The 26,016-nt window shown below is 41.2% G+C and overlaps 1 protein-coding gene across 1 annotated transcript in view; it reads right to left on the bottom strand.

Moving 5' to 3' along the window:
- ROR1 (receptor tyrosine kinase like orphan receptor 1) overlaps nucleotides 1-26,016 on the bottom strand; it is a 415,703-nt gene that overhangs the window by 37,415 nt on the left and 352,272 nt on the right. Inside the window, exons 5-7 of the mRNA XM_039474389.2 lie at nucleotides 16,136-16,263; nucleotides 13,362-13,679; nucleotides 11,125-11,370 (exon numbers count right to left, since the gene is read on the bottom strand). Coding sequence (XP_039330323.1) covers nucleotides 11,125-11,370; nucleotides 13,362-13,679; nucleotides 16,136-16,263 — 692 coding nt within the window. The remainder of the gene's footprint in view (nucleotides 1-11,124; nucleotides 11,371-13,361; nucleotides 13,680-16,135; nucleotides 16,264-26,016) is intronic.

The raw sequence follows: 26,016 nt of genomic DNA, 5'->3' as shown, positions 1-26,016 counted from the left end.
ATAAGTGGATCATGCAGTATCGATCTCTCTGTGACTGGTGTATTTTACTTGGCCTAATTTCCTCTAGGTTCACAGTGTTGTAACATGTGACAGGATTTCCTTCTTTTTAAGACTGAATAATATTCCACTGAATGCACATTTCATGTTTTCTTTATCCATTCATCCATTGATGGACATTGGCTTGCTTCCACCTTGTGGCTATCATGAATAATGCTGCAGTGAACATAGGTATGCAAATATTTTGAGATCCCAACTTCAATTTTTTTGGATTAAATTCTCAGAAGTGGGATTACTTGATCAGATGGTAATTTTGATTTTAATTTTTTTAGGGACCTCTATACTGTTTTCCATAGCAGGTGCACCATTTTACATTCCTACCAATAGATCAAAATGGTTTCAATTTCTTCACACTTGTTATTTTTTTTTTAATAGTGGCATTCTAATGGGTGTGAGGTGGTATCTCACTGGGGTTTTGATTCACATTTCTCTAATTAGTAGTGATATTGAATATTTTTTCATATGCTTATTGGCCATTTGTGTATCTTCATTGAAGGAATGTCTATTCAAGTTCTTTGCCCTCTTTTTAATTGAGCCAGTGTTTAAGTGACAAAATTCAGTAGGTTGTACAAAATTAAATCCCTTTCATTTGATGGGGTTATTAGTGGTAGACCAAGCACATTTAAACTTTAGCAAAACATTTGATCAAATGACTTGAGTGACTCATGACATTCTTATGGACAAGCTGAAGGGTTGAATAATAATATCATCAGATGGATTTGTAATTCTTCATATGCCTTTATTTAATAGTGTTAATCAGTCAGTCAACATGAAATTGTAGAGGGCTATGCTTGAGGGATCCTGCCTGCTCAACATTATCACTGATGATATGTTTATCAAACTTGAAATGGCCAGAATCTGGGAAGGATACCTAATTGTTTAATTATGGAATACAGTATTAGAAGATCATATACAACAGCCTAATATAATGAATCCAAACCAGTAGTTGAAAATTTAAAAATAAATATTTTAAGTTGCTTTTAGGTTAAAGACCTTGTTTATAAAATCCACAATTAGACAAATCTACTAAATAAATATTGATGTAAACAAGTCCCCAAACAAACAAAAGGTTACTAATAAGTTTTACTGATGATGAACCCAGCAACAGCATGATGCAATTGCTCAAACAAATTCATATATGGCACTTAAGCAACTTAACAGTCTTCACTGGCAATACTGGGTAATGATCAAGAACATCACGGTCCTCTTCTACCTGCTCTGGGTAAAAAGCACTGAAAGGTGTCTTCTAAGAGCCACATTTTAAAGAAGGGTTCTGAGGCAGCAGGAAACACCTAGAGGAGAAGGATGCAGAAGGAAATGCAGGAGGATCCATGTGATCTTTAGGCCAAAGAGAAAATCAAATGAAGGATGTGATATATGTCTTTAAATTTGAATAAAAAATTATCCAGAAGTTAAAATTTGGATCTAGTTCATAGACTTGCTCTTTATCAGATTTTTAAAAAAATTTGAATCAGTGGTCAACATATTTAAAACATCAGATTTTGTATACAAGTTTTGGTTTTTAACTTACAAAGGTAGAACTTAGGAGCAGTGGGAATCATTCCATAACCACTTTGGAGTGGAAGGATTTCTTTATCTCTGGAGATGTCTGGCAATGTTCAAAAGAGGCTGAATGATTTCTATGTTGGCTCCCAAGGTTATTTCGGCCCTTACTGAACTTTTTTTTTTTTTTTTTGAGATAGAGTCTCGCTCTGTTGCCCAGGCTGGAGTGCAGTGGTATGATCTTGCCTGGCTGCAACCTCCACCTCCCAGGTTCAAGCAATTCTCCTGCCTCAGTCTCCTGAGTAGCTGGGATTACAGGTGCCCACCACCACCACTAATTTTTTTTTTTTTTTTTTTGGTATTTTTAGTAAAGATGGGGTTTCACCATGTTGGCCAGGCTGGTTTCAAACTCCTGACCTCAAATTATTTGCCCCCCATGGTCTCCAAAAGTGCTAGGATTACAGGTGCGAGCCACTGCACCTGTCTCTTACTGAACTTTTGACTCTTATGAAGTGATTTGAAGTCAGTGATGACATTTCCCCTGAGTGTCCTCAGCCCACCAGATCCAGTCTCAGTCCTTTCTGACCAGCTCCTTGCTGAGGTCGACCTCTACCGATAGCATCAATGGATACCCTTGACCTGTGGTTTCCAGTTAGGTTGAGCCTATGGGAGTCATTGGCAGGAGATGAAAGGCAGGGGACGAGTATGGTTGAAACCCTTGTTCCTCTGGCTTTCTCCTTGCTAGGTTGCTGAGGGTTCTTCTACCAAAGGCCACAGCATGTGCTGGACAGCCCTCTCTCCAGCCTCAGTTATATTCTACAAGGTAAGGTAACTGATCTAGGATGGTAATACCTCCCACTCCTGTTAGCTCCAGGCCTCCCACCTTTCCTTATTGGTTTCCCCTAGTTCTGCCAATACCTGCCTAAATAATTACATTATAAAATTCTCCTTAGTCTGTTGGCTTGTGCCATGTGTTTCCTGCCAGAAGCTTAACCAAAAAACACTTGGTTACAAAAGCCAGTGGCAACAATCATTGTGGTGTTATATCAGATTTCTGTCGCCAAAGGGTTAAGATGCCAACAAGTACTTCTTACTGGCATGGTGGTGAGCCCAAAGAGTTCAGAGCTTTCAGAAGCTTACTGGTAGGGCAGCTTACACACTGGGTAAATGACTCAATAAATACTAGGAACAATAAAAAAACAAACCTTTGAGAGAAAATTATTTTATGGTTAAAAATGTTTATGGAATATGACTTAGCTATTTAAGTATTGGGTCAGTATTGTTCTTTACTTTGTTGAAAATATATAGAGACTGGAAATGAAAGCACATCTTGAAAATCTCTGTAGTATAAAAATAACTCTTCTTGAAAGCTTCAAAGTATATAAAACAGTGCTGTATTTCTTCCTCCTTTACCACTCTCCACCATCCAATTCACTGTAATGTTCAATTTTATTTTGAAGAAATGGCTGGAAGACAAATTGCCTTACAACAGGTCTTCTATGAAATATGGGGGAAGGCTGCTGACAGAGTGAGTTTAAAATGGCAGTGTTCACAATCTGGAAAACATCTGCCTTGCCCCGAACTGTAAACCACCACGTCGCAGAATATGGTTTGTGATGAAGCAGAGCCCTGGGTGGGTATTTGTAAGGTTATGGGACAAGTCAAGGCTATTGAGGCACGAAACTGGGCAATGTGCCCTTTAGCAAAGTGTTGCAAGCCAGTGACTTAAAAGGAAATAAAAAAAGCAATAGGCCAGGTATGAAAACTCCAAATGGAGCCAAATGGTTCACCACTTTTCTTATCACGGGTACTCTCGGTGAAGGTGGTTTAGGAGTAAAAGCAATACTGCTGCTTGGAAGTTCTATTTGGTAAAGGGAGAAGCCTTTACTTAGAGGAGAAACAGACATGCAGGCATGGCTAGGGGAAGAAATGTGGCCTCAGGACTTGATCAAGGGCAAAACAAAGGGCCACGGTTTACATATAAAATCACCAATACAATTGGGATTCTGCCTCCCCGTGCAAATCAAGGAAGAAACAAATAGAGGAGCTAAATGAGAAAGAGGAAGAACATAAGTCTTGTGGTACTAATAAAACACAGCCAAAGTAAAATGGATAGATTGTCACAAAAGGAGCTCTCAGAGATATCGACAGTTTCCACAGCTGCGCCTCCAGAGCTGCGCAGAAAAGCAATGATAAAGGGTTTCAGTGAAATGGTGAACCGAGGCAGTGTGGCTAGGTGCCAGTTAGAAAGAACTCAGGCAAAATGCTTTTTCCAATTAGTTTACATCCAACCCAAGATATTTGACTTGGAAGGGGACCACAACAAAAGGTGAAAGCATAGTGAATGAAGATTTGCAGGCAGAGAAGATGGCTAACTTTGAGGACTGGAGGAGACATGGGGCTTCCAGAAAGAAAGGAGATAGAAGGAGATGTGAGATCTGGGTGGGGCTGCTGGCAAGCTAGTCTATATCAGGGCTGTGTCTAAGAGGAGCATAATAGGGTCTCTCAGAGTAGATGTCTTTGGGGCTCCATTCCTATATCCCTTGAGTTGCACATAAGAAAATCAATGGGCAGCATCCCAAAGACCCAGAGAGATCACAATGATCAAAGGGAAAGGGAATATAATAAAGGAATATTTGTTCCTCTGAAATAATCTAGACTCTATTGTTTAAGCAGTTGTGGTATGGCAGATGGAGGAGTAGATCTGAAGTTCTTTGGAACTGGTTTGAATCTTAACACTGCTTGTTTTTCCTTTAGGAAAATGGAGATGATACCTTTATCTTGTGTCTACTGTGACAATTAAACCAATGAATTCAACACATTTTATTAAGCACCAGCTAAGTCCTAGGCTAGATGCTGGCACAAATATCTTAGCATAGTATTCAACAAGCAGCAGTCATCATTAAAATGCCACACACATAAGAGCAGACATAAAATTGGGAACAATATGACAATATTTAATGTGATTCATTTTTTTCCCCCATTTGATTCCTTCATTAGATTGTAGGCTACACAGGGGTGTGATCTGATTTAGCTTGTTCACAGGGTCTGAGAAACAACAGAAGCTCAATATATTTTCGTTTCTGTGAGTGAATGAATATATAATTAGTCATTCTAATTGTTAGATGCCTGGGACATGAAAGAAAAGACATGGGGGATGAGAAGCCAGATCTTGCCCAAACTATCTTTTGTCTTTTTTTTTTTTTTTTTTTTTTTTTTTTCACTTTCTCTAAGCTCTGTCTGGGCATATGCATATAATCCTAGACAAGCCAATTCCCAGAATTTACAACAGCCGTATTTGGTTGTACTTAATTTTATATTCTGCTCTGGAGTAAAAGTTCACAGAGAAAATAATCTGCAGCAGACTGTTCTCAAGTGCCTTTATTACAGAAAGTACAACAAATGTTCACATTTTCTATTTAATTAGGCCTATGCTTCTTTTAGCTTTACTTAGTTGAAACTAAAACAAAAGTTATCAGTAGGAAAATGAGAAACCCCATGGAGATTCTGAAGTCTCCTTAACTTTGACTTAGCTAAAGAATGCAGGAATTTTCCTATGAGACTCTGTCTCACTCGGGACGGAGGAAAAAAAAGGGCTCATTTCAAATCTGCTCCACTAGCTTACAACTCACTGTCAAATGGAGTAATTCTCAGGTTTTATCTATTTCCACACACACAAACACATACACAACAACATACATGCATAAACTACAGTTTAAAAGGCTTGCTACAGATGTGAGTCCTGGGTCTACTTCTTATTAACCATGTGACCTCGGACACATGTTACTTAACCTCTCCAAGTTTCAGCTTTCTTTCTTGGGTATAATAAAACCGTACTCCTAAGGGGATAGAACTATTTAAACATGAGATAATGCCTAAAAGTATCAGCACAGTTTGAGCTCATTGTGAGCATACAATATATAGTAATTACTATTGCATATTATAGTTATTCTATAGTTTACAATTGTACAGTGTAGAAGAGAGTTCCTCAACCCCAACACTCAATATTTTGGGCTGGACGATTCATTGTGTGGGCTGTTCTGAGCATTGTAGGGTGTTTAGCAACATCCTTGACCTCTACCCAACAGATGCAGGTAGCATCCCCTAACCCCAGAGATTTTGTGATAACCAAAATCTCTCCAGAAACTGCCAAATGTTCCCTGGAAGACAAAGTTGCCCCTGGTTGAGAATCACTGTCGTAGAACAAAGAGCATTGGTCCCAAAGATAGACTTGGTTTCCATGAACTCATCTGTGATCTTAGGTAAGTCTTCTCAATTCTCTGTGCCTTGATTTTCTCATATGGTAAAAACAAGGCTGGATATTCCTACTTGATCTTTCATGGTTTTGTGAGGATAAAATGAGAAAAAAAAAATCAAATGCTCCGAAGGAGATATAAAAGTAGTATTCCATGATGATCACTTTGTTAGAGGTGGGCCGCTGAGGGCACCTGGGAGAAGCCATGTTTGCCCCTGAGCACAACCGATGACCTGCCTGCTTCTCAGGAATCCCACCTGGAGCTACCGGCCTTCCAGCAGCTTACTGATCAAATGTCAAGGCTTTCCTTTTCCTTTAATGGGTAGATTTGTGGCTTGGCTTGAAGAATTCAAGAGGAATTCTTTGTTTCAAAATAAAATGAAAATGTTCTTTTTAAAAAAAAAAAATTCTAAGTGGTGAAAACTGCCTCATCATCTCTACAGTTAACTTTCATATAAACTCATCTCTCATGTGACTAGAATTAACCAGTCCTCAGAATTTTAACTGTGTCCTCTGCAGAATATTCAGGAAAGAAATATTCTAAGTGTTTTCAACATCGCTATACTGATTAATACTATGATAGTAACACAGTGAGTAATACTATGGTAGTTTCTTCATCATGATGGGAGGGTTTTTGATGTCATATCGTATAATGGAAATCAGCATGGTGGAATCCAGAGGTTGAACCTATCGTCGTGCTTGTATTTATTTCAGAAAAAATCTTTAAATGAAAGATAGCAGAGTGTCTGGTAAAAGAGCATGAGCTTTGAGTTTGGTCAGAGCTCTAGACATGGCTGGCTGTATATTTTAGACAAGGCCTGTAGTCCCTTTGAACCTCAGTAAAATATGTTAATCACACCTCCCCCACAGCATGGTTATGAGTAATGTGACTATGTAAAGCACCATGTGCCTTGCAGGCACATAATAGGTATCCTGTAATGTAAGTGATTGCCCTCTTTCTACTCAGTCTGAAAGACCCTTCCAAGGTTTCTTTCACCCCTCAGAGCATGTGTTTGGTCTGGATGCTTCAGGAAGGCCGTTGAAATGAAAATGAGTGCTTTTTCAGTATAATTTGTAGTCTTTGCTTAAACTAATCGTAATAGGGCTTGAGTCCTTGAACCAGAGTATCAATATATCTTCCAGCTTCTGGGCAAAACACTTCCCTACTTCTGATGGGCATTAGTTGGAAATTAAGGGTCGGAAGTCACCCAAAGAACAACAGTGTTTACCTAGGGTAGAGTGAATAATGCCTTCCTCCCTCCCTCCCTCCCTCCCTCCCTTCCTTCCTTCCATCCCTCCCTCCCACTTTCTTCCCTCCTTCCTTCCTTTCTTCCCTCCCTCCCTCCCTCCTCTCTCCTTCCTTCCTTCCCTCCCCTCTCCTTCCTTCCTTCCCTCCCTCCCTCCTGCCTTCCTTCCTTCCTTCCCTCCTTTGTTCCTTTGTTTTCTAGTGGAGCGAATAATTCTCCCCTCCCTCCCTCCCTCCCTCACTTCCTTCCTTTTTTGTTGAGACTGAGTCAGCTGGAGTGCAGTGGTGCAATCTCCATTCATGGCATCCTCTGCCTCCTGAGTTCGTGATTCTCATGTCTGGGCCTCCCACATAGCTGGGATTACAGGCGCGTGCCACTGTGCCTGGCTAATTTTTGTATTTTTAGTAGAGATGGGGGTTCACCATGTTGGCCAGGCTGGTCTCGAACTCCTGACCTCAAGTGATCTGCCTGCCTCAGCCTCCCGAAGTGCTGGGATTACAGGCATGAGCCACCGAGCCTGACCCATTTCTTTCTTAAATAATTCACTTAAAACTGGGCATGGTGGTGCATGCCTGTAGTCCCAGCTATACAGGAAGCTGAGACAGAATGATTGATTGGGCCAAGGAGTTAGGACCAGCCTGGGCAACATAGCAGGATCCCACCTCAAAGAATGAAGAAACAAAACAAACCAATTCATTTGGTTTCCTTTGTATATCAACCGATAACCTGAGGTAGCACAGGAGAATAACAAGAAGATGAGCTTGGAGTCAGACAGAACTGCCATTTACTAGCTGGGGGGCCATGGGGCTTTCTGAGCCTCAGCTTCTCTATCAACAAAAATGGGGTGAATACCTGTCATACTATGAGAATGAGGATAAAGAAAGCATGTGAAAACCCTAGCACTGTGCCTGGTGCACAGAAGGTGCTTAGTAAGTACTGCTTTTATCCTGGACTCTCTTGTAGACTCTCATATCTTACCTGGTTTAGGAGGAGGAATGTGGCAACTAAGTAAATCTACGTCTATGTTCTTATTACTGATGAATATAATATGTGGAAAATGTCATAAATGAGGTGTAAACCATTTAAAAATACAGAATAATTTTCCTTGAAATGATCAACAATGGCTCTGAAAGAGGTTACTTTGTACTACATATGGAGGCATATTAAAGCCTAGCAATACAAAGGCGGTGTATTAAATCCCAGCAACACAAAGGGGGTGTGGTGATCTTTCTTAAATTTGGTGTGTTCAACCATCTGTAAAACATTTTGCAAGTAAAGACAAAATAACAATAAGTAACAGGTAGGAACAAAGTTCTAGAATACGAGTTTCTCAAATTTTCATCATTAGGGTTCTTTTTAATATTTTTAATACTTAACAGATTTCTTTAGCAGTTTTTTAGCCCTTCCTCTTCTTGTTCCATAACATTTGTGCTAACTTCTATTGTATCATACATACTGCTTTGTAACTGACATACCTCTAAAGCATGAATCATATTTTACTCCTCTTATAACTTCCGCACTCCATAGTGGGCTCTCAAGCAATATTTGCTGAGCTGAGAGCAAGCATTTCTTTACATATGTTGACTATGTGACAATTCAAATAGATTTATCTTTATATGTTGGCTATATAATATATAATATATAATATGTACCAAACATTTACTATGTTCAGACGTCACAGGGTTTTTCAGTTAGCAACTAATTTATTCTCACAATAAATCCTAAGTGTGTATCATTATTGTCTCATTTTACTGATAAGAAAAATGAGATTAGGAGGGGCTAAGAGCACACTAAGGAGGAGCTAAGAGCTACTTCATTGAAGACTTGAGATTCAAACATGAGAACCCATGTCTTTACCAATTACAATAAACTGCTTTTACTACAAACTATATATTGTTTACCTGATATTGTGGCCATTAAGCAGATTCGTTTTGCTTTCTCTAAAGAGAGTATGCTTAGTGGAAAGAGCCAACAGATTTGGGAGTTAGGCTGACGTGAGGTAAAACCTTGATTCAGTCACTGATAGCTGAGTGTCAGAAAACTGCTTGTTACTGAGTATCAGTTTTCCTATCCATAAAATGGGGATGATAGAAGCTGGATATGAAGATTGAATGAGGTGACAGAGGCAAGGTGTCTCGCATAGGATCTGGCACATAGTAGCCACTCAGTTACGTCATTATTACATTAGGAACTGAGGCTACTGCCCTTGACCAGAGTCTAAAAGCCAGCTTTAGTTGTTTTGCACTGACATTTCCTTCTCTCTTGCTAAGTAGATAAGCTCCTCTTTCCTTCACGTCTCATCATCTTACATGCCGTCTGTATGCTGACATTTCCTTCATATCCATCTTACCCCAAACCCAGACCAGACTTCAGTCTTTGCCTCCTCAGTATCTCTTTTTGGATTTCTAAAAGGCATCTCACACTCAGCATGAACAAAAACTGACTCCAGCTCCCACTAACCTTACTCCTCCTATAATTGTCTCCATCTCAGCAAAAGGCAATTCCGTGGAGAAGCTTTGGAGTCATTCTTGATTCCTTCCATCTTTTATATGCCACATCTGATCCATCAGTGACTCCTCTTGTCTCCAGTTTGGACACATACCCAGAACCTGCCCACGTATCCCTCTGTCTCCATGTCTCCTCCTGTCAAGGCCCGCTTTATCTCTCCCCCGCGTTCCTGCAGTAGCTTCCCAGCTGATCTCCTGGCTTTTGTTCTTGCATCCTTCGCACAGGCTAGTCTCAACCCAGCAGCCCAGGTGAGCTTTCAAACACGTAAGTCAGGTTATGTCACCCTTCTGCTCAAAACACTCTCATGCTTTCCCAACTCATTCAGGGTCAAAGCTTAGTTTCTACAATGGCCTATGGAGCCTCACATGACTGGGTCCTGTTACTTTCCCAACCCAGCCTTCTCTCCCTCTTGCTTGTTCCGCCTCAGTGGCTCCTTGCTCCTCTGTGGATATGCTACGCCTACTCCCTCCTTAGGGTCCCTTGCATCTCTCCATGCCCAGATGAGTAAGCACTTGGCACACAGTAGGTACTCAACAAATATTCTGAATAAATGGCTTGAATAATCATCTAGTTAAACACAAAGCTCACTTTGCATTGTGTAACCCATGACTATTGCTCTTATTTGCCCACCCTACTACCCTGTTGCTTTTGCTGAGACTTTCCCAGCAGTGACATCCTGACTCTCCCACTCTGTCTGGGATACTCAGTATTATCTATGCTATCTCTGAGAACTAGGATTAGGAAGATGAATCAGTTCCAAAATAGTTCCGAACTCCAGGCTTCATCAACATTTTCTTTTTCTTTTCTTTTTTCTTTCTTTCTTTCTTTCTTTTTTTTTTTTTTGGTAGAGATGGAGTCTTGCTATGTTGCCTGGGCTGGTCTTGAACCCCTGGGCTCAAGTGATCATCCTGCCTCGGCCTCCCAAAGTGTTGGGATTACAGGCATAAGCCACCATGCTTGGCCTATTTTCATTATTTTCTCTAAACATTTTCTAGAAAAAGGAACAAGCTGACTCAGGAATTCCATTTTCTTTCTAGACACCTATATGCTTCTGCAGTATTAACAGATGCAACAAAGGACCCAGTTTATCCACAGATTGCCCTGGATGACCAAGTAAAGGTTGTAGATGTATCCTGCCTTGTGGTTCTTCTTAAGGCATACAGAAAACAATTTTCTTTCTGCTTCTAATATTTCTTCTTCTTTTTTTTGGCTAAAAAGGTCCATTTGGACACAGACCATTCTGGGTAACATCTTTGTCTATAAAAATCAATGTGATATTCTGTCTCAACTGTGCTTCTGGAAGGCTGGGTCCCTCTTAAATCCACTAGTGTAAAGGCTACAGTTATAAAGGCAGTTGACTTCTTAAGAGTGTGTTTTGGTAACTTAAGAGGTGTTTTCTGTAGCAACAACAAGGCTTACCCTAAAGACAGTTTGAGATAAAATAAATACTATCCATTTCCTTTTCCCCCTTACAGGATTCTCCTAAATGAAGATGGGTAGGAGAGGGATCTTTAAAGGTGATTGAATACATTAGGGAAAATAACTTCTATTTACCGCAAGCTGGGATGTCACACAGATCAAACTTGAAGTTTTCATCCAAGGTGAAGCACCAGGGAGCTTCCTTCTGATTCCCTGGGTTGCGGCAGTAGGAATGGCCTCCATTCAGCTCGGGGAAACGAAGCGCGGTGAAGGTGTGTGTGTGGGGATACTGGGAATTCCACGGCTGGCACTGGCGCCCTGATTTGGTCACACTGACAGTCCCCCGGTAGTCCACACCTGTGCTGTTATAACACTTGTGATCTGAAAAACACACAAAAGCCCAAACAATTACAAAGAAACACAGGAGATGCTGGAGTTCTCCTCTCACCAGCTGTTTCTGGAGGGGAGGGCAGGTAATTAACCTGGTGGCCACAGCTTCCTTGCTGGTCAGAGACCATGCAGGGCAGTCTCCCTGCTTTGCTGGGCTTGGACCCAGGGCCTACATTGCAGTTACATTTCTGGGGGGATTTAAAGCTTATGCTTCGGGAATAAAATGAGTCTTCCAAAAGTATTTTTAACATTGAACACAGAAGAAATCAGAACTGGGGTGGGACCTGGGGGCACAGAAGTAATTTCCTAGTGAACGGTTCAAGGAAGGTTCAAGCCAAACTTTTCCTTCCATTCTGATTGACAGCCTTAGACACGAATCATGTAATGAAGAATCTGGTTGGTATTGTAGTTCACAGAACATGCTTTTTAGAGGCTGTGCATTCTGGGTTTCTAACAAAAGTGAGGGCTATCTCTTTGCTGACGGGTGGGCACCCTTGAGAACCAGATCCCATTATGTAGCCCTCCAGGTGGCCACAGGGGCTTAAAAGCACTGCAGAATCTGTAGAGTTGAACTGAATTAGAGCTTGGAAGGGTGATGACAACAGTAATAACAACACTACTGAGCCCTTACCACGGCTAAGCATTTTAGATGCGTTCGTTTACTTAGCTCTTAAAATAGCATTAACGACCAAAAGGAAACTAAAAAATTGCCAGTGAGATTAATTCTAGATGAAAGGGAAGTGTGTGTACACTGAAATAGTCTTTTGCTTGGTGGTGATGAAGGGTTAGGGGATGGAGGCAAACCCATATGTACCTTTAAAATAGTGGTAGAAAATGGTTTGGCTGTGTGTCCCCACCAAAATCTCATGCTGGATTATAATGTTGGAGCGGGGGCCTGGTGGGAGGTGATTGGATCATGGGAGCAGGCTTCTTGTGAATGGTTTTGCACCAACCCCCCTTGGTACTGTCCTTGGGATAATGAGTGAGTTCTCATTCTCATGGCCATTTAAAAGTGTGTGGCACCTCTCCACTCACTCTCTCTTGTTCCTGCTCCTGCCATGTAAGAAGCTCGCTCTCCCTTCACCTTCTGCCACGATTAGAAGCTTCCTGACGTCTCCTCAGAAGCAGAAGCCGCTATACTCCCTCTATAGCCTGCAGAACCACACATGTGCCAATTAAACCTTTTTTCTTTATAAATTACCCACTCTCAGGAGTTTCTTTATAGCCACATGAGAATGCACCGACACTTGGTATAATATACTTACCATAACATGTACCATTAATTCATTTAGTGCATTCACAATATTGTACAACCGTCACTACCACAGTTTCTAGAATGCTTATATTACCCTAAAAGGAAATCCCATATCTATTAAACAGTCACTCTCCACTACCCCTAGCCTGGCCCCTGGTAACCACTAATCTGCCTTTCTGTCTGTATGGATTTATCTATTCTGGAAATTTCATATAAATGGATCATAACAATGGTGTCTGGCTTCTTTTACTTAGTATAATGTTTTCCAGGTTCTTCCAGGTTTGTAGCATGCACCTGTATTTCATTCCTTTTTATGGATAAATAATGTTTTACTGTGTAGATATACCACAATTTGTTTAACCCTCCTCTATTGATGGATATTTGAGTCATTTTCACATTTGGCTATTGTAAATAGTGTTGTTATGAACATTCTTGTATGAGTTTTTGTTCGAACATCTGTTTTTAGCTGTTTTAATTACATACTCAGGAGTAAAACTGCTAGGTCATACAGTAATTCTATCTTTAAGTTATTGAGAAACCGGCTCCCATATTTTAAAATTATTATCTTCATGAAGCTTCTTGAAGATAACTATGTCTAATCCACCATTGAATGCTCAGACACAGTACTCAGCCTGTTGGAAAATAATTTGATTAACAGTATGAAAATCACTATGGGTCAAGGTCCAATTTTCCCTGTGCCATGAGGTTGCTGATCCTTAACACTTACTTTTATTTATAGGATCTGCCATGGGAATTCCAATCCGGATACAGTTTGCAGCTTCTGGGCTCTCTGGCTGGGGGAGATCTTCACAGTTTGGCAGTTTCAGCCTCATCAGAATCATGGGATTTGATCTCGCAAAAATGTACTCTGTTTGACACAGGACATTTTCCAGGATTTCACATTCATCGCGACACAAGTCACGGGGCTTGGGGACGGATGAAGTTTCATCACAGTATGGGAAGGCATAGTGGCACAGGGAAGGGATGGCGAACTGAGAACACTTATCAGATAAGTGACTGGAAGTGCCAATCATAGTGAAGGCAGCTGGAAAACAAACACAATTATTAACTCCCAGAGGTCACGGTTTATCTTCTCTGGTTATCTCGTCAACAGGTATCAGATATAAACACACATTACGAGGAATCCGCTGTGCTGAAACACGCAAGGCCCAGAGAAGGAGATTCATTTCAGATGTCTAAGCAGCTTACTTTCACTGGCTTGAAAAAAACCATTTTGACTACAAAGTTAAAAAAACAGGATTAAATTACATATGTACCATTTCCTAATAAAAAAATTAATTAGGTTAAAGTACAATATATTTTTCATTTTTTACTACAAAGCAATAGAACTTTGTGCTTCATCTGGTGCTTTTTATTAGTTTTGTGAGGCTTCTAAAACACTGGACAGCTGTAGGGCAGAACTTGTTTCTGGAGCGGCCGAGCCTGAGCACAGGATCTAGTTCTGTGTCTTGCTGGATGGCAAGAGTTGCTGGATGACTTAGGGTAACTTGCTTAATTTCTTTGTGGCTTGAATACTTTCTACCCTGTTCTGAAAATGAGGCAACTCACTTGCATGTTCTCAAAGAGCACAGTGCAATTGTTCCAATGTGTATCATCGAATATTTGTGGTTCCTTAGCTTAATCTTTCACCCAGTAAGGTAAGAGGCACAAAAAGTGCACAGGCCTACCTTTGAATACCACTATTGACAAGGAGCTCACACCTCACAAGGCAGCCTATAAGGTTGCTGATACATTATTTCCCAAAGTATGTTCCTTAGAACATTAACCCTGTGGAACAGAATAGTGCTTGAGAAACAAGCCAACAAGTTTGGGAAATGCTGGGATAAACAAAGGTAAATCAATTTTTTAAAAAACTGTGATACTTTCCACTAGGCTGATATCTGTTAGAAATCTCCAAGAGAGGATTTTTATAAATAAGTTAGTAATTATTTACATCAAAACTTCCACTTTTTTTTTTTTTTTGAGACAGTCTCACTCTGTCACCCAGGCTGGAGTGCAGGGTTGCACTCTCGGCTCAGTGTAACTTCTGCCTCTCTGGTTCAAGCAATTCTCATGCCTCAGCCTCCCAAGTAGCTGGGACTGCAGGCGTGTGCCACCATGCCCAGTGAATTTTTGTATTTTTTTTAAAGTAGAAATGCGGTTTTGCTTATTGGCCAGGCTGATCTCAAATTCCTGGCCTCAAGTGATCCATCTGCCTCAGCCTCCCAGAGTGCTAGGATTACAGGAGTGAGCCACTGTGCCCAGCCCAAAACTTCTACTTGTTTTTGTGGATATTCAGTTAAAAGTACATTAAGGCATTCTTACATTAGGTTGAAACAGTGTTCAATAGCTCCTCCCTGTCAGTCCTACTGCTCTTTGAAATTTCAGAGTTCTCTTCCTGTTGAAATAAGGGCTTCAGAAAATGGCAATTACCTATTCCTATAGCTGCTTCTTTTGTTTTTTCAAAAAGCATGCCCCCACCCCCACCGGCTTCCTCTCAGTTCCTTCACATTCCTCATAGCACATAGCTTCTGGACCTTTTGCCGTTCTACGTTTCTGCCGTGGGTTTGTTCTTACCTCTCCTAAACCCTAAGGTTGCCAGAACAAGACAATGGTTACATGTCATTTTCAGATAAATATTTAGGACATACTCATACTAAAAAATTATTTGTTGTTTATCTGAAATTCAAATGTAATTGGTTATCCTGAAGTTTTATTTGCTATATATGGCATCCTCATTAGAATCTCACAAAGGCAATTTGAATGGATTGCAAAGCGTACAGTACACAGAGGCATCATAACTACACTAATGGAAGTGGACAAAGCTACCGTAATCACCAGAATGATGCATGCAAAATCCTACAAGGTAGCCTATGCTGTACTTTAACTCATGTGTGCTAGCAAGTGCTTCACTACTAGATTTCTATCAAAGGATACGTTCAGTGAAGAAAAATGAAGAGTGAAATATTGAAAGCTAGGGTAAGAAGAGACCTATGGTCAGTCATCCTGTCTCATCACTCATCTCACAGTTGAAGGGGACTTTTTGGAAAAGCAATTTCCCCAAAGTTGCTGTCATGATAGTTCTGGCATGAGTGTCCAGAATTCTAAACTCTAAATTCATCCGCTGTCAGTCTACATCATGTGGCTTCTAAACAGTAAGCACTGTGAGGGCAGAGACATACCTGGCTTATTCACCACACCATTGTATCTCCCATGCCCAGTTCAGTTCCTGGTACGCTGAAAGCACTCAATATAATATTTATTGAGTGTTTGAATGAATGTGAGATTTTGCAAAGCTTCCTTTTCCTCTAAGAGCAACCTTCAATAAATTACTTTAATGTAAATTCCAGAGCACAGAGATCATGTCTCATGCTTTTTTATGGTCCTGCTCCCAACCCCCATGCAGAGCTTAATCCTTTGTCAAGAGAGGAGCTTAATAAAACTTTTGGTGAGAAAAACAGTTATTCAAGAGACAAATATAATTTCATTGGTGCTACCTACCTGTGATCTGATTTTCTATTTCCCCTTGCATGTGCAAAGATTCCATATAGACGGTGCGGTTGCCAATAAATCTTGCACATGCAATCCCTCTGTATGGCTGACAGAATCCATCTTCTTCATACTCATCTCTGAAACAAAGCATAGACATTAGCTGATGCACCCTGTGCATGGAGGATACAGCAAGCTCTGACTGCACGATACCTTAAATGATCACTAGGGGGCACAGTTGGGCGTAATATACAAAAGACTGGACTAAGGAATTGGGCTTTTGCTCAGTTCTTAAAACATCTGTTGGTCACATTGGTCAAGTTTCCTACACTCCCAGAAAAATCATCCTGAAGCACAAAATCATCGTTAAATATGAGAGAAAATGCTTTTATTTTCGCAGCTGGTAGTGGGCTGGAAGATGATGTAGTTATAGGAGTAAAGAGGAAATGAGTTGGAAATCTGGGCACATGTTCTACAGTTTTTTGTTTTTTAAGCACAGATTATTTCTGCTTCATTTGCTACAAAGGCGTGGGCGAATTAGCCACCAGATCCACTCCAACTGACATGACAATTAGGGGGATCCATGGGGTGAGAAGCTGGGTGCAGTTGGAAAGAAACCCGAGGGCAGCCCAGTTACATGGCTCTTCGCTGCTTAAGCCCCATTATCTCCACCCTGCTCAAAGAGGGTCAGGGAAAACCATGGCCTGCAGAGTTTGAATTGAGTCGCTGAATCCAAGGAAATCTAGAGAAAAGATCCATGGAAATTTTGTTTTCATGCTTCCCTAAAAATTTTTAAAAAGTCTTATTAAAATGTTGCTGCTTAAAAATTACAATACTTTTATAAAAAGGAGGGGTAGTAGATTTCATCTGAAAGACAGAAGGACACCAGAAATGACATGATTCATGTGCCAGGTTAAAAGACTGGAGATCTAAGGCTGGAGATGAAGACCCAAGATGGCAGGCTCAACCGGAAACGGCAGAGGCCACCCCCTCCCGCGAGGGCCTACGATTAGTACACAACCCTCCGAGCACAGAACATCCAGCTGTTTCTCCAAGGTAGACCATTGCCAAGCCAAAGTCTGCCTGCTACGGGTATGGGTTGACTTCAACCCTGGATGATCCTCCTCAATATATCATCTCAAAAAAATATTGTTTTTCCTCTTTGGTTTCTTCTAAGTAAAGATCCCTCAGAGTAAAGTCAGGAGAACAAAATTCTCTTCCTGCATTTAACATTTGGCCACCCTTAGGCAAGCTGTCTGAGCCCTCTGAGCCACTATTTTGTCATCTACAAGTTGGAGATAGTAACCGACTTCTCTGCCCTACAAGGGAAAGTTATGACGATCCCATCAGATAATGTAAAAGTTTTCTAAACTGTAGAGATAACATATGACTATTCTTAGAGTATTTACAATGACCAAAGAGGACATTTATTTAAAAGACAGTTCTTTACTAAGCTCCTGCGTCTTAAGAGGGACTGTGTTTAGTGCTGTGGTGCTGCACTTCCTGGCTTGAAGGTCTAGTGGAGGAGTCTAGAAACTCAAAGTAAAGCAGCAAACCAAGTGGAAAAATCATCAGATAGAACACTAATTTTCTGCTTCTCTATACTCCCTACTCAAAAGAATCATTTTAAAGGTGAAGGTGGGGGAAGTTTCTTCAATTTAGTCTTGAAAAGAGTTTGTATTGCAAAGTTCTTAAAAACCGAACCTTTAAATACACATACAAATGAATATATCATATACCTGACATAAAGACATTGAAATTTTACTGTTGCACAATCCTGCAAGCACTTCACATGTTTACTTTCATAAATCCTAGAGTAATGCTGAAGCCTTTTTGGCTTAAATTTTACTTGGGTTGTAAAATTAACCCAACTTTTATTGGGTAACTAATACCATAAACCTAAGGGGAGAAAGAAGGTTCTTGATGACCTAGGCTTGGATCTTGGAAACCTAAGTACAGAGACCAGGATACGCCCCCATGCCACCCTCCTGCTATTACAGATGATGCTGTTCTATCCCTAGGCATTAGCAGAGCCCTGGATTTTTAAGGTGTCATTATGAGAACACTTCTTTCTCCTCCACATTAAACTCTCAAGGCTTCAATTTATATCTCTTGGGAGGACAAAACCCTGGAATTACCCCCAGATATAAATCCCCAACCTACTGGGAGTTCCCATATTTTATGTGTGAGGCTTAGGCTAAACTTCTTACCACTTTTCCAGTTCAAGACTCTTAAAAAGACTCTTTGAATGCCTTTTTTCAGAATAAAATGGAATGCAATTCCTTGGCTGCACATTTCTTATCAAGAGCTTAGAGCTGCAGGTGTGCTACATTTTTTACTATTCCCAGAATTCCTACTATCCTGGTCAGGCTCTTGAGAGACAGATATTTTTTAAAAAGAACACACACACCACACACAAACCCAAACCAGTATGTACTGTTATCTGCTGGGAAGTGGTTCTCAGTCTTGGCTCCGTATAAGATTCGCCTTGGCAGTATTTTGGGAGGCCGAGGTGGGCAGATCATCTGAGGTCGGGAGTTCGAGACCAGCCTGGTCAACATGGTAAAACCACATCTCTACTAAAAATACGAAAATTAGTTGGGCATGGTGGCAGATGCCTGTAATCCCAGCTACTTTGGGGGCTGAGGTAGGACAATCGCTTGAACCCAGAAGGCAGAGGTTGCATTGAACCAAGATCATGCCACTGCACTCCAGCCTGGATGACAGAGTAAGACTCCATCTCAAAAAAGAAAAAAAAAAAAAAAAGAATCAAAGAATCTCTTTGGGACGCTTTTGGAAATACTAACGCCAAGACCCTACCTTAGACCTATTAAATCATAGTCTCTGGGGATGAGGCTTAGGTATCCATGCTTAAAGAAACCTATCAGGTGATGTAACTATGGTTGAGAACCACAGCACTAAAAAAACCAAATGTGTATTAAGTGTCTGCTGCTCTGGGCTGGGGGTACTATGTCAGGTGTTTTCCTCAAAGCAGCCCCTGATTAGCTTTTATCCTTATTTTACAGAGGGAGAAACTCAAGTTCAGAGAAGTTCAGTAACTTGCTCAAATTCGCAAAGCCAGTCAGTGGTGGTGCTAGGATTTAAGCTGAACCTCCAGGTCAGCCACTATCCCATGTTGTTAGGGCTGTAACTATGTTCTGCTTTCAGTACTACTCTTAGTTAAATCAGTCTGATCAAGAAAGAGACCTTATAATGAGTCTTAATTCTGTACCAGGTACTGCCAAGTTTTATATCCTTGTAAAATAGATACTAAGTCATTTAATCCCAACAACAATCTTAGAAAGAAGGTAAAGATGTAATTATTCCCATTTTGCAGATATGAAAAGTGAGAATCAGAAAGCATAGAGAACTTATCCAAAGTTACACAGCAAGTAGAAGAGCTAGATTTGCCCCAGTGTTTCTAACCACACTCTATAGCTTCTTTCCAAGTGGTTTGACGAGGGAGTTTTTGCACTGCTTACAGGGGCTTTCTTGCTGAGAAGCAGCTTTGGTGTATGCTGGGTGGTAAAAGGTTTTCTTTTAAACATAAAATCACAATCACTTTTTATTCCTTTCCATTTTTCCCCCCTGGCTTTGGCTGGAGGGGAATAAATGCTCCTCCAGCATTAATTAGCTTTATGCTTTTTTCCAGCTCACACTTCTTTCATCATTAATGTCTTCCTGCCTCACTCCACGCTCAGAAAATTAAAAACATGAAGCAAGTGGCAAGGCAGCAAAAGGGCAAAGGCACTCGCAATGAGCGTGCCCGAGGTTGCATTCAATGGAGAAAACTGCATTGTGAAAGGGCAAACGGAAGCTGGCCATTCATCACAGTGCTGGCACCAGCATGCACCGGCTACCTCACCATGATGTCAAGGTGCAGGGGTGCTTTGTGATGGGAACTCATGTTTCTCAGGAACGTAATTGAGTTACCACATTGCCAGCCTCTACAACCTTCCATAGTCCCTGCCATGGGATTGGGAAATGCAAACGCAATCTGTACTCCACCTCCTGGGTCTCCCCCTTCCCCAGGGCAAGGAGCTTATGAAGGATACTTAAAGAGTGCTAAGAGGGATTGTGGAACAGTGCAGCAGCAAAAGGAGTACCCATCTAGGAAGCACTGCAGAGCAAGGAAAGAAAACGCTGTTATGCAGAGACTTTATAATCTAGTTGTTGCCAGTTTTTCCAGCTTCCTTCCCTGCCAGACATGCCTACAAGCCCGACTATACTAGTGACGTGGATGATCCTGCTTGTCTCAAACCACAGGATGCACTTTGATATTGACATGGCTTGGCCCATGCTCGTCCTGAGGCCTAGCATGTCCTGCACCCTCTTGTTCACCTTGTGAATGTTCTCATCTTTAAGATCCAAATGCCCCTATCTTCCCCAGAAAGTTAGTTACTCGCTAATCCCACTCATTCCCAGTGCTTTCATCAAATCATTCCACAGGTTTCCAATTTCATATAATATTTTATCTGCTTAGTCCCTATCTGCCACTGACCAGCCAACAGAACTAGAACAGATGAGGAGACTGTTGCAGGCTAGCCCACCAATATGGACCCTTCTCCATATCAGGAGTATCCTCTAAATTAGAAGTCATTTTCTTTCTCATCAGAATATAGAGAGCATGGATAGACATAGCTGAACTGATCAGTACTGACAAATTTGGCCCTAAAATGTTCTTTTAGGGGATAATTTCACCTAAAATGCCTACCTCTTTATTTTTAATTTTTTAATTTTTATTTTTGAGATGGATTCTTGTACCCATCGCACAGGCTGCAGTGCAGTGGCGTGATCTCAGCTCACTACAACCTCCATCTCCCAGGTTCAAGCGATTCTCCTTCCTCAGCTTCCTGAGTAGATGGGATTACAGGCCTGCGCTACCACGCCCAGCTAATTTTTGTATCTTTAGTATATATACACAACTAATTGGGTAAAGAGCAATTACTATTCCCATGACAGCATTGGGGCAAATCTAGCTCTTCTACTTGCTGTGTAACTTTGGATAAGTTCTCTATGCTTTCTGATTCTCACTTTTCATATCTGCAAAATGGGAATAATTACATCTTTACCTTCTTTCTAAGATTGTTGTTGGGATTAAATGACTTAGTATCTATTTTACAAGGACATAAAACTTGGCAGAACATAGTTACAGCCCTAACAACATGGGCCAACTGGGTTTCACCATGTTGGCCAGGCTGGTCTCGAACTCCTGACCTCAGATGATCCACCTGCCTCAGCTTCCCAAAGTGCTAGGATTACAGGTGTGAGTCACCGCACCCGGCCTTCTACCTCTTCTTAATGGGAAGAGAATGGATACAGAGGGACTTTCCTAATTATAAAATCTCACTTAAACCAAAGAATTGAAAACAGGTACTCAAACACACACACACTTGTACACAAATGTGCAGAACAGCACTATTCACAATAGCCCGAAGGTGGAAACAACTCAGGTGTTCATCAACAGATGAAGGGAGAGACAAAAGGTGGTAGATACATACAACAGACTATTATTCAGTCATGAAAAAGGAATGAGGTACAGAAACAGGCTACAATGTGGGAGAGCCTCAAAAACATGCTAAGTGAAATAAGCTGAACAAAAAGGACACATATTATTTGATCCCATTTATATGAAATATTTAAAAAGGCAAGTCGTCAGAGAAAAGCACATTAGTGGTTGCTAGGGGCTGGAGACAGGGAGGAATAAGAAGTAACTGCTTAATTGAGATGGAATTTTATTTTGGGATGATGAAAATGTTTTGGAAGTAGACAGATGTGGTAGTTATATAACATTATGAATATACTAACTACTACTGACATACTCATTTTAATATGGTTAATTCTGGCTGGGTGCAGTGGCTCATGCCTGTAATCCCAGCACTTTAGGAGATCGAGGTGGGAGGATCTGCTTGAGGCCAGGAGTTCAAGACTAGCCTGGGCAACATAGTGAGACTCTGTCTCTACAAAAATAAAAATAAAAAAATTAGCAGGACATGGTGGCACACGCATGTAGTCCTATCTACTTAGGAGGCTGAGGCAGGAGGATTGCTTGAGTCTAGGAGTTTGAGGCTAATGTTAGCCATGATCACACCACTGCACTCCAGTCTGGGTGACAGAGCAAGACCATCTCTTTAAAAAATGATAATAAAATAAATAATGAAATAAAATGGTTAACTCTGTTATGTGAATTTCACCTTAATTTAAAACAAATATCACTGACACAAGGGCCAAGGTAGTGGGACCTTGGGAGAGGGCCAATGGTTGCAAACTCAAGCCTCGGGGTGAGGGAGGTCTTGGGGGTAGCTTTGTAAGTCACTTCCAAGCAGAGTAATCTGCTATAAACATGAGCAGTTTACTCAGTATCAGCAGGTTCTTTTGTTCTGATTCTCATGGATCTTCAAACAGAATGCCTGGGACAGTCGCTCAGCAAGCCCACAGCATGGCAGCCTCACAGAGTCAGAGTGCAGTGAATCCAATAACCCAACACCTCTGACCTCTGAATTTATCCTCCATCCCCTTTCATAGACCCTGTTTCGAGCCACGGAGAGGAAGTCACAAGACGCCTGCCCCTAAAACCCTTGAAGGAAAAAAGTCACCACACTGCTCAAAGAGATGGAGGGTCGGTAGGTTTGCTCAGTGAGCAGTTTACTAAAGTGAGAGTTATTTTCTGTCATGTGGATAGTACTTTACCCAAGCAAACACAACTTACTAATGCTTTACCAAAAGACCATCATGGCCACAAATAAATGGAAAATATCCCTTTTTAAAACTTGTAAATCAGGCCACCTATTAGCAGATCTGGTTAAAAGCATGGCCACAGAATGGCTCTAGTACCCTCGAGCTGAGTGTGAAGCTTCCCACATCAGAGGCAGGGCTCTTCTCCCTTGGGAGGTGCAAACAGATCTCTTAAGGTAAAAACAGCCCTGTCTTTTAATAAAAATGGGGCTACGTTATAAAATTAAGGATCCAAGTAAAAGATGCAGAATTATTCCAATGCAGACAGAAGATCAGAGATATGGAAACTTTAAGAACAGATTACAATTGGATGTGGTCTGAAAAGTTACCTCCTATCCCAAACTACCTCCTTCCTCTTCCTGAGAAGTCTTCAAGCCTGGAAGCATCCTTGTTTAACTGCTAACCAGGAGGAGGGGGCATCATTTAAATCTTATCAGCTCTAGCTGCACATACCTTGAAATGACTGCCCTGGGAGAGAGAGCATCTGGACAGGTATAGGCAGAGACATGGGAAGGGATGGCTGGGGAGGGTGAACGTCCAGGAAGGGGAGCTGTCGGGAGCACCAAAAGCAGACTTTGCCTCAGGCTGGCTGTGGTCAAGAGATTACAGGTTAAATATGTGATCCTAAAGTTATCTCACAAACTCTGCTTTCTAAAGACCAGTCTGAAAGTGGGCATCAAAAAGTATGTGTTAACATACTTGACCTTTAAGGTCAGTTTTCAAAGGGAGCCAATCAAGGCATGTCAACCCAGAGGGCCAACGACTCACAGAGAAGCCTTAAATCTATAAGGCTGAGAATTCCGCTAACTCTCACATCCCTTTTTCTTTGATTGGAATGCCTTTGTAAGCATAAGCAATTTTGAGGTGACTGTGTCAAATATCACATGCTGGTTCCCACACCTGATCACTGACAATTTGGTTAACATTTATGCCCTCAGCTAAAGATTCCGTCCCTCTGTCTCATACCACCTTTTTTCTTTAAAAAATTAAATTTTTAAAGTTTTTTTTTTCCCCCTTGGCTATGAACCAGTAAAACAAACAGATGAATAACGTTCTGTCATAGTTTCCAGAGCAGCACATAATAGTTACTTGTGTCCGGCTTAGGAAAGGGAAGCTATTGGCTTTGCTTCATAGTGATGTTTGGAAACACGAGGGTTTGCATTTCACTTGGAACGGGAGCAGAATTACCCAGGCTTGTATCTCACAAACCTAATTCGAGGGAAAATGATGTGCGTAATATGTTTTATTCCTATTTAAACACAATTTGAAATGATAGGACTGCACTAGTGCAATACTTACAAGAATACAGAAGATTGCTAATCTAAAGAATGAGGGACTTTTACTGTCTTCAATTTACTGAGGTTTTCGTGGTAGGGTGGCCTTGTACCTTCTAAGAATGCTTTGGATATTTTTACTTTTCCTCTGTGAAGGGCCTGCTTTGCCCCCTAGGTTGGGCTGAAGCTGGAAATGCATAGGTGACACTTGGAGTCCCGGAGGTCAGGGCCCCCGAGTTCTCATTAGAAACCCTTCGGATATGCTTTGGCTGTTCTCCAAATATCAGGCATTCAAACCACCCCCTAACATTGCCTATTAAGAATAATGGGACTTCAGATTAATATGAAATTCACACATACCAAGCTGGGCAGATTTTCTACCACAAATGTTACTGGAATTGCTTAGATTTTTTTTTTTTTTTTCCTGTTTCCTTTTATGCCTTTGGCCATGGATTGAAAAAAGAGGAGGTTTGTGGAAAGTGTGGTAAACGGAATTTAGGCACATCTTAGGAGGGTTTTCATTTCATCTTACTACTCAGAAGCAGGGTGAAAGCCAATCCCTAATTCTTGCTTTTCTGTTTCATCTCAGCTTTGTTTCCCATTCTTTCTGCTGATGGTGTTTGCAAAAGACTACTGGCCTCCATAAAAAGCAACAGTGAGTTTGATGCCTCTCGGAACCCTCAACTCCAGCGACCCCCACCCATCTCACAGATAGAATCTTACAAATATTTATAATTGCAGAAGCAGCAATTCACATTAAAATAATGATTAGTTTGTAATGCACAGATCTGTCCTGTTCCTCCTCTGTTTAAATCCTCCTAAAGGCTTCCCTTGTCATGCTAAGTGTAAGTAAAACTGGTACCTTTTACAATCTTCTTCCATAGTCTTCTCCTCTCTGACATCATGCGCTGCCACATTACTCGCCCCCACCCTTACTTATTACCTATTGTATTAATATTTAGTATCATTGGGCATACTCCGTATTGATATGTTTAATCGTTTATTGTTTATAAACAGACTTCGTGGGAATAGGAACTTTGTTTTTGTCACTACTATGTCCCTAAAGGCCAGAATAGTGCCTACTAAGTATCAAGTTGTTGATATTTAATAAATAAATGTTTAATAAGTGAATTAAATCTCTCCCACTTTTTATTTTAATTTCTGTGTAGTGGCAGCAAAGAGGGATCCTGTAGTAATCTGACATGTGTAGTCAATCTCTCTACTTTCTCACCACAGCGACCCAACTTCCCCATGCATTTTTCTTTATTTTTCGAGACAGGGTGTCACTGTGTCACCTAGGCTGGAGTGCAGTGGTGAGATCACGGCTCATTGCAGCCTCAAACTTCCAGGCTTAAGTGATCCTCCCACCTCAGCCTCCTGAGTAGCTGGAACTACAGGCTTGCATCACCATGCCTGGCTATGTCTGGCTAATTTTTTTACTTTTTTTTTTTTTTTTTGGATAGAGAGAGACAAGGTCTTGCTATGTTGCCTAGGCTGGTCTTGAACTCCTGGGCTCAAGCAATCCTCCCACCTTGGCCTCCCTAAGTGCTGAGATTACAGGCATGAGCCACCATACCTGGCCTCCCCATGCATTTAGTTTTGCTAAATGGAAGAAATAATGAGAAGAAGAGGGGCAGCTTCTGAGAGTAGCAACCTTGAAAATTAAACCTAACAAAGGACTTCTTGAATGTGACCACTCTCTTCCCTCCTGACTCAGGTTCCCACCATCTCTCAGCTGCCCCTCACTGAGAGCCCTGCCTGCAACCTTCCACTCTTCCAATCCAACCTCCAAAGGCTGCAAAAGGCCATCTAAAGTAGAAATCTGTGTCATTGCCAAGGCTGATGTTCTTCACAAACCATCTGGCCATTCTCAGGTCCACAGCA

Source organism: Saimiri boliviensis, chromosome 11 (genome assembly GCF_048565385.1).
Source record: "Saimiri boliviensis isolate mSaiBol1 chromosome 11, mSaiBol1.pri, whole genome shotgun sequence".
In the NCBI taxonomy this organism is placed as follows: domain Eukaryota; kingdom Metazoa; phylum Chordata; class Mammalia; order Primates; family Cebidae; genus Saimiri; species Saimiri boliviensis.
The sequence above is the reverse complement of the archived record's forward strand: the minus strand, read 5'-3'. Positions and strand labels throughout refer to the sequence as shown.